This window comes from Tachypleus tridentatus, chromosome 6 (assembly GCF_004210375.1).
Source record: "Tachypleus tridentatus isolate NWPU-2018 chromosome 6, ASM421037v1, whole genome shotgun sequence".
Lineage (NCBI taxonomy): Eukaryota > Metazoa > Arthropoda > Merostomata > Xiphosura > Limulidae > Tachypleus > Tachypleus tridentatus.
The window spans coordinates 53670281-53689600 of record NC_134830.1 but is presented as its reverse complement, the minus strand read 5'-3'; the positions used below and the strand labels follow the sequence as shown (position 1 = coordinate 53689600).

At 31.0% G+C, this 19320-nt stretch overlaps 1 protein-coding gene across 4 annotated transcripts in view; it reads right to left on the bottom strand.

Moving 5' to 3' along the window:
• Window positions 1-193: 193 nt before the first annotated feature.
• lt (vacuolar protein sorting-associated protein light) overlaps window positions 194-19320 on the bottom strand; it is a 47776-nt gene continuing 28649 nt past the window's right edge. For 2 of the 4 annotated variants that reach the window (XM_076504818.1, XM_076504816.1), the window contains 8 exons: window positions 15295-15487; window positions 14945-15085; window positions 13834-13970; window positions 13394-13493; window positions 10675-10719; window positions 9388-9426; window positions 7756-7835; window positions 194-1529 (listed from right to left, as the gene is read on the bottom strand). In XM_076504818.1, the coding sequence (XP_076360933.1) occupies window positions 1464-1529; window positions 7756-7835; window positions 9388-9426; window positions 10675-10719; window positions 13394-13493; window positions 13834-13970; window positions 14945-15085; window positions 15295-15487 (801 nt within the window). In that variant the 3' untranslated portion in view covers window positions 194-1463. The remainder of the gene's footprint in view (window positions 1530-7755; window positions 7836-9387; window positions 9427-10674; window positions 10720-13393; window positions 13494-13833; window positions 13971-14944; window positions 15086-15294; window positions 15488-19320) is intronic. The other 2 variants (XM_076504819.1, XM_076504817.1) reach the window with 1 other exon arrangement.

Sequence of the window (19320 nt, the reverse complement as noted above, 5' to 3'; positions counted from 1 at the left end):
AAATACATATTATTGAGTGTATGTAGGTAAGAAACCTTGGAGTATTTTGAAGAAAACAAAAATCAAAAACCTAATAGTGACAAAACAATGGGAAGGATTAAAGAAACAAAAATCATTAATATTTTGTGACAGTAAAAAATTTGGACAATTTATCAAATCAAAAAGATAGAAAACAACCAAAAACACTTCTATATAAACATTTTAATAATATATTTTATTTATATAATAGTAATAGTACCAATAGTTTTTAAGATTTTTCTCCTAATCAAAATACGTTGTTACATCCAATGAAGGAAGTTTAAGAAATTCTAGGGTTAAAATGGAAAGGTTACTATTGGTCGTAATTCTGTTATAACTAGAAGTTTTTAACTTATAACAAAAATTCACTTAATTTAATGAATTTAACAAGGAAATGTGAAGATTATCTAGTCCACAAAAGAAGGTGTACTTTTTTTTAATACACACAATTGCAATATCAACATTCATTCAAAACAGAAAATAGTTCGTACAGTGACTGATTGTTTGTAAGATGCAGACAATCACTACAAAGTTTAACATCAATATAGTGCAATTACAAAGTCATATTTTTAGAGCATACAACTAAATATGAAGCCCAGTCTTTTTAATTTCCTCAAAAGTAGAACAATCAAAACATGTGGTAAGTGGTGATCAAATAACACACTAGTCTGCCTACTGTAGTAAGTCAACTAAGTAATTCCAAAGAATATCTTATATAAATATAGGATCATTATTGCAAGCAAGAGATGAGTCAGGACACAATATATATAATAATCTATATTCTAACCACAAAAGTTCAATAGAAAACTGTTCTGCAACCAAAGGAGTAGAACTCTGTAAAATGATATCAACTTTACATTACAAATTAGCTACTAATCTTTTGACTAGTGAGTGCAGTACAAAATCACAAATTAATGAAATTAAGCAACACAAATGGCTCAAAAATAATCACAGAACTCTGAGGAAATAACACTTTAAGCCAGTAGTATAGCTAGCTATAGTAGTACAGCTAAGAAACTGTGGGTGGGCCTGGAGTTGTGATAGATGGCAGGTAGTGTACAAACCTTTAGAGAAAAGTTACAGGGTACTAGACCCCCCCCCCAAACAAGTATAATATGTTTAAAAACCATCATGTAGACTCTGATTGGAATAGGTCTAGGTCCTGCTCAGGCCCATCTGTAACTACACTACTGCTTTAAATGACATAATAATTTTTTATAGTATTCCCCAGGAGTTATGCACAATTATAAACAATGTAGTTTAAAATAAGCATATATATATTTATTCTTTTATATGTATACAATACAATGAGACTACACATAATCTTTAATCACAGATTCTGCAACAAGTGAGGGAGTTATATTTTCTCTCTATATTCAAATGATATCTACATTCAAACTCATCTGGTTATTAAAGGCTTAAATAAGGACACCTTTCCTTCAACTTTATGTTCTACCATCATTAGATGAACCAGGTCTCCTCTTCTGAACAGAGCAAATAGGACAAGAATCCTAGGGAATAAATAAAACATATGAATACTTTGAGATTAATATGACTGTAATTCCTTCTTCTATGGTATTTAAAATTGAAAAACAACAACAACTAAAGTTTAATTTCACAATAGAAACGGTAGTCATTTGAAACTTTCTATACTTCTTTCTCTGTCAAGCAACAGAAGGATTAATTACACATGGCCATACCACCTGTACTTTTTGACTACTTTTGTCTAACTGAATAGTGGAATTTGACTATCACTTTTATTGAAACCCATGGATCCAAAGTAGTGGAGTATCTGGGTCACAAGCCATAAATTCTTAGACTCACAGTCTTGGCATGCTAACTACAAAGAGATGCTTGGACTAAAGACTTTCTCTGATTAAGGTGTGCAAGGCATAGTCTTTGAAAATACAGTTGTGACAGATATATAAAGTATACACTGGACAAATTTATTAGAAATTTTTGCAAGAATATAAATAAATGCCAATTTATGAATGACACAGTTATCATACACCAGTGATGTATGCAATATTGTTTGTCATGTATTTGTAACTAATTGAATCAAATAGTTATGTGGCTGTTACTAACTGAATCAAATTGTTATATAATTGTGACTAATTAGACTAGGTTTTATATAACTGAATCTCATTAAATCAGGTTATATAAATTATAATTAAACCAGGTTGTTATGTGACTAAATAAACAACCCAGTTGTCATGTGACCAGACAGTTATGTAACTTGTACCAAAAATGGTATTCAATGTTTCTTTGTAATGAAGAGAAAATATAATAATATTCATTACATATGTTTTTACTGTTAGTCCTTACAATGTTCAAGAATGTCTTGCAAAACTTATATCACTAGTTTCATTCAGAAATTATGGAATAACTATAGTATGAACTAAAATAAATATCAAACAGTCCTTTCACTATAACCACTTGTTAGGCTGTAACAATACAATTATCTACATACTAATAACAAACATTTAATTACAACAAAACAATACAATTAGTATATGTTAGCCAAGGCTATTATCTAGTGAAATTTCAGGTTCAGTTAAAGGAAAGATAGCGAAACAAAAAAAATATTCAATACATTTCAGTGAATAGGCAAACAGTTTTTAGTGTTATAAAACAAAAAGCTATCATTAAAAATATTTCATTCATCAAAGTATCATTCTTCATATATATACTTAAAAAACAATAACTTAGTTTTCAGAGCAAGTTTTTGTGAAACTTGTTTCACATCTTTTCCTGGAGTTGTGCCAGTAAGTTTAAGTTTGAAGCCAAACCCTGATTTTAGGTCTTTTTCTTTTTTATCTATTACATAGTTTTCTGAAAGTATGAAGTTTCTTTATTTTTATCCAAATGATTTTTATTCCTAAACATATTGTGCAACATAAGATTACAATTTACGTAAATTTAATACATAAACAGTGATTTAGTCATTTAAACATTATACTGACTTCACAAAACTTGAGAAGCATACAATAAATCACTACAATGCTGTACATCAAGAATCACTAGAAGCATGTAAGATAATAAAGAAGAGAAATCACAGATAAGAAAACTGATGCCCCTAGTGTTTTCACATATCTTGTTTTGTGAAAACAAAGAGTTCTATGATCTTTACTTAACTTACGGTTAACCTATGTTATTGTGAATTGTATGATCTGAACTTTGTGTTAACCTATAATACTGTAAGTTGTATGATCTTTACTTAACTTTTTGTTAACCTATATTACTTTGAGTTGTTGATCTAATTTACTTTGTTATAAATAAAATAACCAACAGATGAATGCAATAATGGACAAGCCACACTTTTACTTTTTTACATGAAGCTTAAAGATTTATTTGATATGTTACATTCTATTCAATTGTGATCCATAAATAAAAATGCATTTTTTTAATTAAAAAGTTAGTCATTACTCTTTTGTAAATGTTATAAAACTTGTCAAAAGTTGATACACAAAAGGGAAAAAAAAGCATTCTTAACTTACATCAAACTCTTTTTATATTCATGGTATATGAAAAACATATTTCAATGGGAACCTTTAGGTTTACTAAGTTACACTTGGATATCACAGTATTCAAGTTACACAAAGATAGTGACCTTATATATAAAGAATTTACGTTTATAAACCAGCATTTTGTTGTACAGTTTCCACTGCAATATCTAAACAAACAGCTGAGAAGCTGAAAAATTTTATTACAGTTTCAGTAACTGGAGCTTTCCAGTTTTATACACAGCAAATAAGTATTAATCATCAATAGTCTGTTTTAATTTTTGGAGCAAATGAAAAATGTGGAAGCCATATTTACAATATGAGTATGAGGATTAATCCTTTCTGATCTCCACCCATATATTCACACATGCTACACACCATCTCTGCCGATATAATCACAAATGCTACACACCATCTATGCCCATATATTCACACATGCTACACACCACCTATGCCCATATATTCACACACATTACACACCATCTCCACTCATATGTTCAAACATGCTGCACACCATCTCCACCCATATATTTACACAAGCTAGACATAATCTCAATCAACATACTATGTGGTCCAGAAATAAATGTCAGAATTTTCACAATGACATGTAGAAGCTGAATATTGAGTAACTTACCTTTGGTGTTGTCAATTACAAGGTGTCTTAATTGTCTGCTGTTTCAACTCTTCTCAGAGTAAGTTTCATGACTTCAAACTTGGTCAAAAGCTACCGAAAATTCACGGAACATCAACCAGGCATTTGGCCATAGATCTGTTACTGAACATACAGTTCAGTGTTGGTTTCAAAGGTTTCAACATGGAGATGAAAATCTTAAAGACCACAAAGGTTGTGAAAGGAAGCCTTCTTTAGATGGAAACACATTAAGGGAAGCAGTTTAGACAGACCCTCACACAACAGTACATGAGCTTGTAGAAAAGCAAGACACAAGAAAATCAAGCCCTGACAACCACTTGAGCATGACTGGAAAGACAAAAAAGTTGGTGCTGCATGTCAAGGATGATGCTCTAAAAATTGAACAAATTGGGAATTGAGGTTCTGTTTCATCAACCTTATTTCCCAGGCCTTTCTCTTACAGATTTTCATTTTCTCAATCATTGTGACAACTTTTTGAACAATAAATGCTTTCATAAACAGGCAGCTGCAGAAGAAGCTTTCAGGGAGTTCATTAACCATGGAAACTGATTTCTACAGTAGAAGCATAAACAGCATTGTTACACGTTGGCAAAAGTGTGTTGAAACAAATGGTGCTTACTTTGGTTAAAGCTTGTTTTACAACAATGGTTCATACTTTCCCAAACACTGCAGCTCAAAAACCACATTTATTTCTGGACAACCTAATACTTACAAATGCCAGACATCATCTCCATCCATATATTCAAACATACTGGACATTATCTCCACCCACATATTCACACATGCTAAACATCACCTCCATCCATATATTTACACAAGATAGACATCATCTCCACTCACATATTTACACATGGCAGACATCATCTCCACCCATATATTCGCATATGCATGCTAAACATTATCACCCACATATTTACACATGCTAGATATAATCTTCACCCATATATTTACACGTAGAGAAATCACCTCCACCCATATATATTTACACATGCTAGACATCATTTCTGCCCATATGCTATAGTTATAATGAATACAAATGAATACATTCAAAAAATGAATAATATCTTATTAGATCCAAACTAATTTAAACCAATACACACAAATCCAACAAAAACACACAAAAACCAATTGAACAAAATAATACTACAAATGAAAAAAATCCAACACAATCTCAAACAACCTTTATTCTTACCTACTCAAGACTGACTCACGCACACCACAACTATATGGTACCACCAAACCTCACAAACCTAATTTTTCACTACGACTCATAATGTTGACCTACGAATGCTTTAACTACAACCTAGGTATATACACGGGGTTGGCCATTCTCTAAATATGTAACATCAGCCAGCTCCTTTCTCAAAGACTCTTTTAACTTTAAATCTATTCTTGATCAACCAAATTATAAAGCCTTAATGGTCATTTTTGATGTAATCTCCCTTTTCACAAAGTCCCAACCACCAAAGCCTGCAAGATAGATTTAAAACTGTATATCTAAAACCCCAACCCACTGATACACATCCCAGCAACCAATTAGCAACCCTTATAGAATTCACTACCACCAAAAGTAACTTTATGTTCAATGACCAAAACTACCTACAAATAAATGGCCTAAGTATGGGGAATCCCAAGTCACCAGTTCTTGCCAACATTTTCATGACACAGATTGACTCTAGAGTGATCAATTCACCCTTACACCCACCATTATACTGGTACAGATATGTTGATGATACAATTGCTGAATTCACATCTACAAAACACACACTTAATTTTTTCAATTGCATTAACTTGATATACCCCAACATTAAGTTCACTTGTGAACAGGTAAAAACTAACCATATAGCATTTCTTAACCTCAAGATCATAAGAAATGATACATAATTCAAAACAGAAATCCACAGAAAAATTACCCATACTGGATTAATACATTCCCTGAGACTCAGCACATGAAACAAAACAAAAACTCAACATATTAAAAAAACAAACACAGCCACAAAACTATGCTCACCTGATAAAAGTAATGATGAAATAAAAAAAATAAAACCACTTCATCAACATCAAAAATTTCCTCAAAAAACTGTTGAAAAATTTATACGCACACATATAGATCAATAATACACTCAACAACAAATAATAATAAATTCCAAGAAACAACAAACTAAAAAAAACCTTACACTGCTGCATACCATATATTCCTGATATCATTGAAAAAATAACCAAGATTTGGGAAAAAACTTATAACAAAATACAATATTCCAGTAAACACCAAATTTATTCAAAAACCAGGTACAAAACTAAAGTCCATACTATGTAAAAACTGCACTGACAAACACAACACCAACATTATTTATAAAATACAATGCAACAACTGTCACAATTTTTATATTGGAGAAACAAGCAGAAAAATGGAAACTAGATTAAAAAACACAAAAAATACCTTCACACCTTTTTTAATACTGCAAATCAAATAAACACAACATAACCACAGAAAACATACAGATATTAAGTAGGGAAACAAATATAAACAAACACAAAATCAAAGAAGCCCTACTTATTATACAACAACTAAAACAAAAATTAAACCAATATAAAGGAACACCTTTATACCTACATATTAATTAATAACCTAACAGTTAACTGCAATGCCCCATACAATCCTGTACTCTTTATACCTACATATTAATTAATAACCTAACAGTTAACTGCAATGACCCCTACAATCCTGTACCTGTTTACACTCATGTCTCTAAGACATGTCTGGCAATGATCAGTTGCAAACTCTCTTTATTAACCTGATGATAACCTAAGAAGGTCGGAATGTTGTTCTGTAATTTATTTTAATTAGTTTTAATACCGATCTTGAGAACACATCTACCTAATAAATATGACATCAATTTTGACCCTGATACCAAAACAGCCTACATATGTAACTCACAAGGTAAATCTGATACAGATCTTAGATGGTTAAAATATCTTCTTGGTTCAGTTCATTGTTGCCTGATGAAGTATCTGTTAAAGGGGCTAAAAGCTCACAAATAAAAGTATTTTAATGTAGAAAAAGTCTGAGTATATTAATGTACCCACATTATGAGTCTTAAACAGCAAAATATTTTTTTGGCATCGATATGTGATAATACTTAACATTTTACTGAACTTTCTGCCTTGAAAACATTCATTCAGCTTTTCTATTAGCTGGTCAAAATATTATTTTAAACTTGTTTCACCTATGTTAATACAAGTACTATAACATACATGCGAATTTTATACCAGTATCTCCGAAACTCTTTACTGTTTAATGACACAGCACCAATCTCTTAAACCCCTGATACATGTAACTCTGAAAATATACCCTGATAAGTAGGTGAACACATATTAATTCTTATAGGTTATAACTCTTGTTAGCTTGTAACATAATACTCAATCAATTAATAAAATTAAATTATTTTAACAAAGTTTTTAATAACAGTTGTTTTCCCTTCTTTTGCTTCCTTCATAAATATTTTTTCTAAATATCTTGTTTTTTAATCACCTATCTTATAAAAACAAAAATATAAAAAATATGACACAGATGTGACTTACCAGCTCTGAGACACGTAAACAGTCTTTATGGAAACTGTGTTTGCAGTAGAAGACATTAATATCTTCTGCATATCTCGGATCTGGAAAAGCAAAAGGAAAATGAAGAAAAACTGACATAATTGGACAGTGAAACTCAATATCTGACCTACATTTGTGACCATACTAAACCATACCCACGAGACATACGACTTAAATCTCTGAAAAAAAACTTGAGTAATTTCTTATTATGTATCATTAATGATTTACATTTGAATAAATTGTTTTTAGTAAAAACACAAACTAAATACTAACTGTCATGCTTCATGTACTGGATTTCTACAAACAATCAGTAATGTTACAAGGACATGGATAAAAACACAAAATGGTAGTTTAGCATCATTATTATAATTTTTTTAAAGGCCTGAGCCATGTTTTGACATTTAATGATGTAAAATCAGAAGGTTGAGTTCTACAGTTGAATAATGTTTACTTGGACATATGCCTCTACAGGACTAAAAAAACAGGCTTGTTTAACATTAAGGCACTTTTTTGATCAGAAAAAACTAAAAATTCTGAAACTCTTTGTTTTTGATATTCAAAAGGAGGATGGTTACTTATTTATCCTAATAATTAGTACAGATGTTAGAAACAAGTTTTTAAAGACAATAACATCTTAAAATAATATAAAGCTGAATTAGCTATTCTTCACCAAAGGCAGGAGTTAATTCTAGAATTACTGATGTGGAACTCTTAGTTACACACCAAATTATTTGCAGGTTTATGAATCTGTTGGTTACAGTGTTCCAAACAATAGTAAAATCTACAAATACTATCAATATTTTAATTAGCCTTATGAATTACTCCCAGTCACCCAGGTATAAACCCCATCAATAGTGAATAATATAAAAATAAGTTGTAAACCATTTACTCATAATCCTACAAGGTGTTGAGAAAACCTTTATGCATGCTTGAAAAAATATTAAGTGTTGTTACAGAAAGATGACAGAAAACATATAAACATTCTCCTCTACACTAAGCCTTTCATAACAGTAAACAACAGCCACACCTCTCATAAGTCACCCTTTTCACAGGATCACAATGTAGTATATTTAAAGGACATGCTTCCTCACCCCTCCCTAGGGTTTTAGCATACATTTCTAAATTCAGTATTAATAATCACACAAGTTTATCTCATTCTGATATAAGCTGTTTTGGGGGATTTAATGCACAGCTACATGAAAAGAATCTACACTAGTTGTCCCTAACTTTCACTGATACACTGGAGGTTAAACAGCTGGTTATCATCATACACCACTACCACTCTTGTCTGACCAACTAGTAGAATTTGACCATCACTCTTATAATACATACACAGTTTCAGGGGCAAAGTACTATTTTTTATTCGTGTTAAGAGAAGACAAACCATGAAATCTGATATCCACAGTTGGCTTGCTAACCACAAGGTCACACTCATCCTCACAGAGAATAATATTAGTACATAAAGCAGAACAATAGATCCTAATGAACATACATACATTACTACACTACTTTCCTAATTATTGCACTGTTTTGATTTGGAACTACAAGCATGGTAGTTAAACCTTCCCATCTACCATGAAACTAAAACATAGTACTTAGAACATTCCCATCTACCTTGAAACTTGAAAATGGTAGTCAGGCCTTTCCATCTATCTTGAAATTAAAACATGGTAGTTAGACCTTTCTATCTACCATAAATTGGTTTGTTTTGAATTTTGTGCAAAGCTACAAGAGGACTATCTGCACTAGCCATCCCTAATTTAGCAGTGGAAGACTAAAGGAAAGGCAGCTAGTCATTACCACCCACTGCCATGCCCAATGCTTGGGCTACTCTTTCACCAACGAACAGTGGGACTGACCGTAACATTATAATGCCCCCACAACTGAAAGGGCGATCATGTTTGGTGTAATGGGGATTCGAACCTGTGACCCTCAGATTACAAGTCAAGTGCCTTAACCACCTGGCCGTGCAGGGCCTATCTACCATGAAAATACAAGCATGGTAGCTAGACATTCCCATCTAATTTGAAACTAAAACATGATAGTTAGGCATTTTTACTTACCATGAAACTAAAGCATGGTAGTTAGAATTTTCTACATACCATGAAACTAAAGCAAGGTAGGTAGACCTTTCTAACTACCTTGAAACTCAAGCATGGTATTTGTATCTTTTTATTTATCTTGAAAAAAAACATGGCAGATAGACCTTCCCATCTGACTTGAAACTAATACATGGTACTTAGACCTTTTGATGTACCTTTAAACTAAAGCATGGTAGTTAGAATTTTCTATCTACCATGAAACTAAACATGGTAGTTAGACCTTTCTATCTTTGTTAGTAAAAAAGTTGCCCAAGAATTGGTGATGACTAGCTGCCTTCCCTCTAGTCTTTCACTGTTAAATTAGGGACAGCTAACGCAGATAGCCCTTGTGTAGCTTTTGGCAAAATTCAAAACAAAACAAGCCAAACATGTTAACTTGAAGAAACAAAAACATGGTAGTTATACTCTTTTATTTATATTAAACTGCACAATGATTATTGAGAAGTCATCATAATTCAAGGACTTTTAAAGTGGACTACTCAAATATTTTCAGAAATATTTACAGCATTCTAATCACATCTGTACCTCATTTCAAGAATATACCATGTTTTTACATTTAACTAAATGAACCAATGTTAAAATATAGAGGAAAAAAAAAACATCAATAACAATACGATTTACATCAGTTAAACATGAGAAACTAGAAACAGTTTTTACATATTATTAGTACATTATAAATAAACATAAATCTCAAAAGACATACTGTTGACTTTAAATCTGATATACAATTCTCATATTAAGAAGTACATGGGTACAGGTAGTAATATATTAAAAATTCTCGGAATGTTATGTTTCGTACCTTTCACAAGCACTTTACGATGACATGCTTGGCACACCTGATCCTCTGAAAGAAAATATAAAAATAAGTTCCAAGAATATTGCAGAAGTCAAGCTTAATTTGACCATTATCTACAGAGAGTTAAATACAAATATTTATAAGATGAGACTGATATTACACATAATCAGATAGGATTCATTTTAAAAGACAGTAATTATCAGATCTAATGATACTTATAAATTGTTATGAAATAAAAACCCTACTTCCATATTAAGATTTTATGCCATATCAAGTACTTGGAAAAATTTGAACTTTTTAATAATTTATTACAGAAGAAATGAACAAAGAAAAATTTATGGCTATAGTAACATTCAGTGGTTGTTGTGAAAAGAAGATTTTTGGTAGACTGAGGTTTAATGTGTTTGTGTATCTGTGGCCATCTATCAGTGGGATGAATACAAATTTATGGCCAAGAGATTTGACCCTACTGGAACAGGTGGAGATCGAAGGGCAACTAGAATCCTTCAATGTTTGCTGACTACTGTTGGACACTGCTGCAACGTGATGCACCAGACATTGAATACAAACGAAAATCAGGAGAAAAACACTTTTAATTATGTTGAACTTAATAGTGTATTAGAAACATAAACCAATTAAATACGTTATTACCGGTAAACAGTTAACTGTCTATTTCTCGGAGTTCCTACATGATGAAGCAAAACCAAAACTATATTTGTGCATACCCACCAGTATACCTGTCACAATCAGCAAAAACTTTTCAGGAAGCAAAACTTTAAAAAAAAATGGTTGTGCAGTGTTATCAATATGTCATATTACTCTACATTACTGATTTTACAATAGTCTGTGTTAGTATATACATACAGGAATCAAGATGCATGAACTTGACAGAACCTTACTAGACAGTATCTGGTTTCAGGTTAGAAAATTCAGTGTTTTTTAAAGTTTATTGACATACATGTTTTTTGAGAAATCATTTAAAAATTTCATATCTGAATTTAACTTTTTGCTCTTGGTCAGAAGATTCAGTTTGATGTATTATAGCAATCATCTCTTTCAGCTATAAATCTTAGAAAAACTGACAAAGGCTTACCAACAATTGAGGATCCATCTTTCAAACTTGTATCATTGTTACCTTTAGTTGTCTGGGTACTGTATTATTTGTTAACAATATTCTTGGTGAAGATCAATTTGTATATAAACAAATGTAGCTTCTTTCTCATAAATAATAATTTCTTTTATTCCCATGCAATTTTACATTATAATCAATTTAACAAAATATTTTATAAATAAGGATTTCAATCATCAAATCATCAATCATCTTTGTCAACCTGAAGATGACATAGGAAAGTCAAAATGTTGTTCTCTACTTATCAATAAGTGTTACTACTCATTCTAGCTGTTCTGAGATACATTTTTATTTCAAGTGGGTTTTTTATCATCGAGAAGGACACTATTTTGTTGTTGCCAACTGTAGCAGCTAAATCTAAATAAGCAAATGTAATGTCTTGCCATAAAAGAAAACTTCTGTAGCATTCAAAAAGATACTATACAACATAAAACATTTTTCATAACAAATACAATGTTTAAAGAAACTATAAAAAAAAACTTCCTGATCTGTGATTTCTTGCTAAGCCTTGTAAACTTTCCAATTAGATTCCTTTTATAAATATTACAGGAGTTACACATAACCAGTATCACAAGAAATTACAAACTTACACCCAGTTAATTTTATTTTATTCTACACTGTTGTAACTGGTTATAAGCTGTTCTACCCAAATGTATTAAGCTTTTTGATTTAGATATTTCCAATTCCAAGCTTCATAAGCAATAGTTTAGGTTACATGCTGCAACATTATGAAAGGGCAACAAAAAGGGCTATAGTAATAAAACCACAAAGAGGGTAAGAAAACAACATGAGAAACAAAAGCTGAATCATTATATTATCAAGGAATGACAGTTTCTTATCATATATAAATCTATACTTTGTTATAGGTAGAAAAATTCTTAAAAAGGTTCAATAACGTGCAGAAAAGAAAGCTGGAACATTTTATTTTAAATTTGCATTGTAAATTATCCTAAATAAACGTTACATAATGAGATAATATTAATTTTAAATACTTTTGAGTGAAAAGTTATATAAATAAGATTAGAATTATTATTTTTTACATAAAGTTTGATATCTGCACAAGTTAAATTTCTTGTAATGAAAGCAATCTGTTATGTTTAATTCAAAATTTCAGCTTAGAACTCTAGTTGTTGCAGGAAAAGTAGATGTCTAATACATTGACAGACATTGTCATCACCATATCCTTCCAATTATTTATGATCAAGGGGTGAGACACAAAAATGATCAACCATCTCAACAACCTGCATCTGTATTAGCTCTGTGATAAGTGTGGGAATTGTTCTACTGACATACAAATTAAACTGATCAACCATCTCAACCTGCATCTGTATTAGCTCTGTAATAAGTGTGGGAATTGTTCTAGTAACATACGAATTAAACTGTTTTGAAATATGAGCAAGTTCTTATAATACAATAGACACAGTCAATCTATTTGTATACTAATACATTCAAAACCTTATTAATTAAAAAAGCAGATATATCCTGATGAACTATACGTATTTTCAATGAAACATAAGGGTACTAACATTGGTGTATTTGTGGCAAAGGAAACTAGACATTGTTATGGAAAACATTATCTACACAAGGGACTACCTTGAATAACAATTCCTCTTCTGTGCTGTTTGTTTAACCGTTCCAAAAGACCATAACAGTCTGACACCAAAATCTTTTTGCATCCCTCACGCAGCGATATCTAGATGATAAATGTAAAAAGTTTTAAAGTACTAGTCAATATAAAAGAATTACAAAAGTTACTGCTTTCAAATTTGAAAATTTGTCTAGTTCACTGTAATAAAGTCTGTTCCTTATAGAAAATATTTTCAGTACTTAACACTCATATTTCTTTCAAAAAGACATATTTTCTTCTAATTAGTAGTATATAAAACAACTAAAACTGGTTTATACAGCTTTTGGAAAATTATTCTTACAGGCTGTAAGTAAACCAGGATTTTCTAGTTTTACATTATTAATGTGAAGTCCTACTAGACTCTTTTACCAAAAAGGAGAATCTGACTTCATATCTGTGTTTGTACCTGAAGGTTGTAGTCCTGTAGTATCTTCACTAATGAATCCCTCAGTCCTGGGATTTCCATGCCTTGAGGGATTTCTTGAATGAGAATAATCGGGTCAACATGTGTTCCAATGTTTTGCAAAAGTACTGTAATGAAGTCTGAAAAAATAAGATGGATAAAGAAGTTATTACATTCTTAAACTGGAGTGGGTCTCAAAATCAAATAATGCTTTAAAATTACAAAACTATCTGAAGACTGGATGAAAGGCAAAAGTATATATAATAATTATTATAACTTTGTTGTATTGTCATAAACTGAACAGTACATGGTTAAATAGATTGTTGAGATGAACACTATTCTCATGTCATAAGACAAGTGGCTCTGATATATATATTTTCATTTTCTTCCTGTATGCAAGTTAGTCTCAACATTGGTTAAAGTCAACATGAATAAAACAAAAGTCAAAGTGGCTTTTAAGGTATATTGTTATAAAGTTTGGTGTAAGGATTGGTTGAAATCGAGAAAGGTGAGAGGTCAGTCCCTAAGTGATTAGGGGTTCACAGTAACTAGTCATTAATGAATTGTTGGAGAGATAAGTTGCATTTCTTGTTTAGCTGCTAAAATGAACCTTCTAGACCTATGAGACATTATAACTTGGTGAAACAGAAAGAGCTGTGTTTGACCTTGACCCTGTTGTTGGAGAAGGGATTATAAAAGACAAGAATTTAACAGAAGAGATATGAGAGCAAATGAATAAACTGAAAAAGAGGCAAAGAAAATAAAAAAGTGGAATGCTATTAATAAGAAACAAAACTTTGTGTGTGTTTGATTATAATAGTAAACAGAAATTTATGTTTCACTTGGTATGAAAATCAATTCCTGATAGAAATAAGTCCAATTCAAGTAAAGTTGAATAGCATGATTGTAATAAAGTAATAAAATGGAGTCAGAATTATTCTACAACATAAACGTTAACATTTACCTGAAAAAACACCCATCAGTATTTCATTAGTACAAGTTTCATATAAAAGAAAACTGTTAATTATTTTGATAGAAATTCATTAACAAGTGACACTTTCAATACATGTTGGCAACAAATTCCCAAATGTACAAGTTTATAACCCAAACTCACGGGGTTTATCCTTTGAGTATCTGATCAAATCTTTCCATAAATCAACATCATCATGTTCTTTGCAGAAGGTAATTGCCTGTTTGATGTCACCAAGCTTTTCTGTAATGAGGCAGAGTGCATCACGGGTATTCCCCATACGGCCTGCAAAAGCAAAAAGTACAGATTTGACTTAAAAAGTGATTATATTCTGTTAAGTAGTTCATAATAAATTAGTTTCTTGGGTTCACTAATGTATAGTTGAAGATGAATAATATTCTTTTATTATGAAGAATGTTTAAGCTTTTCTTTCATGACATATGATATTAAATCTTTGACCAACACTTATAACCACGATCCAATTTTAAAATTACCTAACAAAAACACTTCTTCTTCTACAAGACTTCTTTGTCTACAGATCTCCAGAGCTGTCTCTAATGGGTAATTGTTGGAACTTTGAAGAAATGACAGAAGGCGATGTGGATCAAATTCGGCATACAATTGAACTAAGAGACCATGGTGATCTTCACCCAGTTCTGGATCCTTCTGGAAGAGTCTATCTAAATACTGAGAGAAGCATAAAGAATCATGTGAAAAATATTCAACTAAAACAAGCTATAATTTCATACAAATGGGAAGAAGAGAAATGAATAATTTGCATGTCAAGGAATAAGAAAATTAAATCACGTTGTTGAACAAGTCACCTTAGAAACATTAAATGTAAAAAACACAATTCTGTAAAATTGATATACTTTCTTATGAGGTAGCTTCCTTCAGGTAAAATTATTATTATGTCATATGTACATCAAGAATGAGGTGTATTCAGTTGAACCTCACAGTTGAGGATGACAATATTTCCTATATTATAATAGGAGGGTAGTTTTATTTTCATGCTTAATCCAGGTAGGTTTGGTATTTCATGTGAGAATGATTGAGTATTGTTCCAGAGAATCTGGAGATGTAATGTACTTATACACCACTGAAGAGAGAAGATCTGATCAGAGAAGACTGACGAATTTGGTTTGTTTTACATTTATCACTTAGCCACTCATAGCATATCTGTGTTAACCATCACTAATTTAGCAGTGATAGACAAAATAAAAGGCAACTAGTCAACAACACACACCATCTACTATTGAACTACTAGGAATGATAAATTACAGATGTTTGTTGTGAGCATGTTGCACAACATTTAATACACAAGGCTCACTTTAGCTTCCATAAAGGGTTACAATTTCCAGGATCCAGATCTTCAAAATATCGAAAAGCCATGAAGCAACAGAAAATGGACTTTTTTTTTTTTTGCTTGGAAAAAAATTAGCTTCGACTGCCATGATATTTTCTCAGTAATGTCATCTGATTCAAATAACCATTCTAATTATTCACAGGTTGTATAATCTGAAATTATATGGGTTTTTCCAGAATGGAAAACTAAGTTTACAAATGTTTGCTCCAGGTGATTGCTAAATTCCTGCAATTAATCTATCTGCAGGCTGTTTAGTTATAGGACTGATTTTGTAGACCTAGAAAAGTCTTATACAACACTCTACTTTTTCTCTTCTTTTCTATGGCTCCTAAAAATAGGGATCACCATATAATCAAGATTGCTCCATAACTGGACCAATACAGTATTTTTTCAGCAAAAGGTCAAATGAAAATTAGAAGAAACCCCCAAAGTTTTTATTCTCTTTATGTTGTTTGACCAAATCACAAAACCATGAACTAGATGCAGAAGAAATCTGATGTTAAAGGGTATTGTCTCTTTGTTGCATTGTCACAAAATAACCTAACTATCACATCAAAAATAGCACAGTTATACTTGCTCCTATAAAAAAAGACAATACACTGCATCCAATGGTAATGAGTTTAATTTTTTATACTGTTTCAACAAGTCTAAAATATGATTAAGTGACCTAAACTATTGTCTTCAAATCTAAGGATATAACTGTCAGATTAATTCCTAAGAAATGTTAGTTCTGAATCTTCAGATACCTGCTTGTATTTTTTGTTATATTTGATGTACTCAATCAAATTTAAGTATTTTTTCCCATTATTCTATATGCAAAGATAATTAATCAGATCACACCATAAGTTAAAGGTTTTATAATAATTTTATTATTTTCTATATTTAAAAAACACTAAAGATTATGATTAGCAGGTGGATAAGCCAATAAGATAGATTTATAAACAACAACATGTTAAAAGGTTTGTTTCTTGAAGACAATGAAACAACAACATGCTGAAAGGTTGGTTTTTTGAAGACAATGAAACAACAACATGCTGAAAAATTGGTTTCTTGAAAACAATGAAACAACAACATGCTGAAAAGTTTGTTTCTTGAAGACAATGAAACAACAACATGCTGAAAGGTTTGTTTCTTGAAGACAATGAAACAACAACATGCTGAAAGGTTTGTTTCTTGAAGACAATGAAACAACAACATGCTGAAAAATTGGTTTCTTGAAAACAATGAAACGACAACATGCTGAAAGGTTGGTTTTTTGAAGACAATGAAACAACAACATGCTGAAAAATTGGTTTCTTGAAAACAATGAAACAACAACACGCTGAAAAGTTTGTTTTTTGAAGACAATGAAACAACAACATGCTGAAAGGTTTGTTTCTTGAAGACAATGAAATAACAACATGCTGAAAGGTTTGTTTCTTGAAGACAATGAAACAACAACATGCTGAAAGGTTTGTTTCTTGAAGACAATGTTTTAATACACTTTTGTGAGCTTTCTTCAGGTCTATAATAGTTAATTATACTAAGATCAAGTAACTGTATCAAGATATCTTGTAGACACCTTCCAGCAGATTGTCCACTATAAATCCATTTTTCTAAAATAATTAAAGACACTCCCATTACATAACGTTTTAATATGTTGTCAAAGATGTTCTCTACTTGGCAGATAACTAAGTGAAATGATTTTTGTAAGGAGTATCATAATTTTAGTTTCTCAGTGACATGGAACATAACACGAGCCTTCTGCTGCATACTGATTCAATTAATGATTAAGAACTCGAACGTTATCTATCGTTCTGTCAGCCAACTCAATATGATGTCCTATTTCAGGACCAACTATCATTAAAGATCTTTAACTATGAGTTCTTAGTTGATTTCTTGTTAATGCATAAGTGCTTCTTAAGGGATCATGAATTATACAACATCGCTCTTTGCTAATATTAATTGTCATTTATATTTCCCTTTAAAAACAATCACATACTCCAATAACTGGTACTTTTTTTAAATTTGTTTTCATTCTTAGAAGATTTTAATGCAAAAAGACCAAAGAAGAACCTCAATATTTGCTGTAAAAGCTATGTCTGTTTTTGGTTTTAATGGATTCATACCTCTCTTAAGTAAAGAGGTGAATTCCTTAACTTTGTTATCATGACTAACATTACAAGGTGAAAAACTTCACAAGCAACTTAACCATTTCAACACATGTTGAGTGGAATGCACTCACCTCATAACTGCAAAGGTATCCATGAAAGCAATTACATTATGACTTTAATATATGCACATCCTTATAACATTTTGCAGGTTATTAGTAAATATTACAAAGCTTTCATAAACAAAATATCAGGTTTTGAATTTAGTAGTAAGTTATTTTAATTAAAGATTTTCTTGTAATTTTTTTTCAGAATGTTGATTATCCACCATGCAGAGTAACTTTCATTTTAAAATTAAAAATACTTTTATGTACGAGAAAATCTTCATAACCTCCAGGTAATTATCAAATGTTTTGTAAATGTTCTTCCACTGTTAAATTGAAATTTCTGTACATGTTCAACAGATTCTTGTAATTTCCATAAACAGTTAGTATAAATTATGCTTCTCTTTCTTTCTAGAATGACTACAGATTATAACTCAAGGACACAAATATTTAACCTATATAGCTTAAATGTCATAAAAATATCCAATTATATACATGTATTATAATAATAATATTACATTGACCTTTTGGTCATGCCTGGCTAACAATACAGAAGTTACAATGATGCAGTGCACATACACCCACATTACAGTGTCCTTTACAAAGTGACCTGTCATTTTGTAAAATACAGTCACATTTTAGTTATAATATATTATATATGTATATACATTTTTGCTGTTTACGTATAAGATTTTAAACTTATTTTTCTTAAAACATAGAGCAGTAAATAAAGAAGTAAAGTAAACAATTATCTCTTCTAGTGATGACCTTTGTGTTCAGTTGCTGCTTGTCATAGGTTGCTAAGCCTTAACAAGTATTGTGCATGCAGGAGACAAAATAATTTTTTAAGGTTTCATCTATACATTTGAATAACCAAAAAATAATAAATTACTATATCAATGCCATAAAAATCCATTATGATTTATCCAGTTTAGTAATGGAGCTGAATGTGGGAAAAAA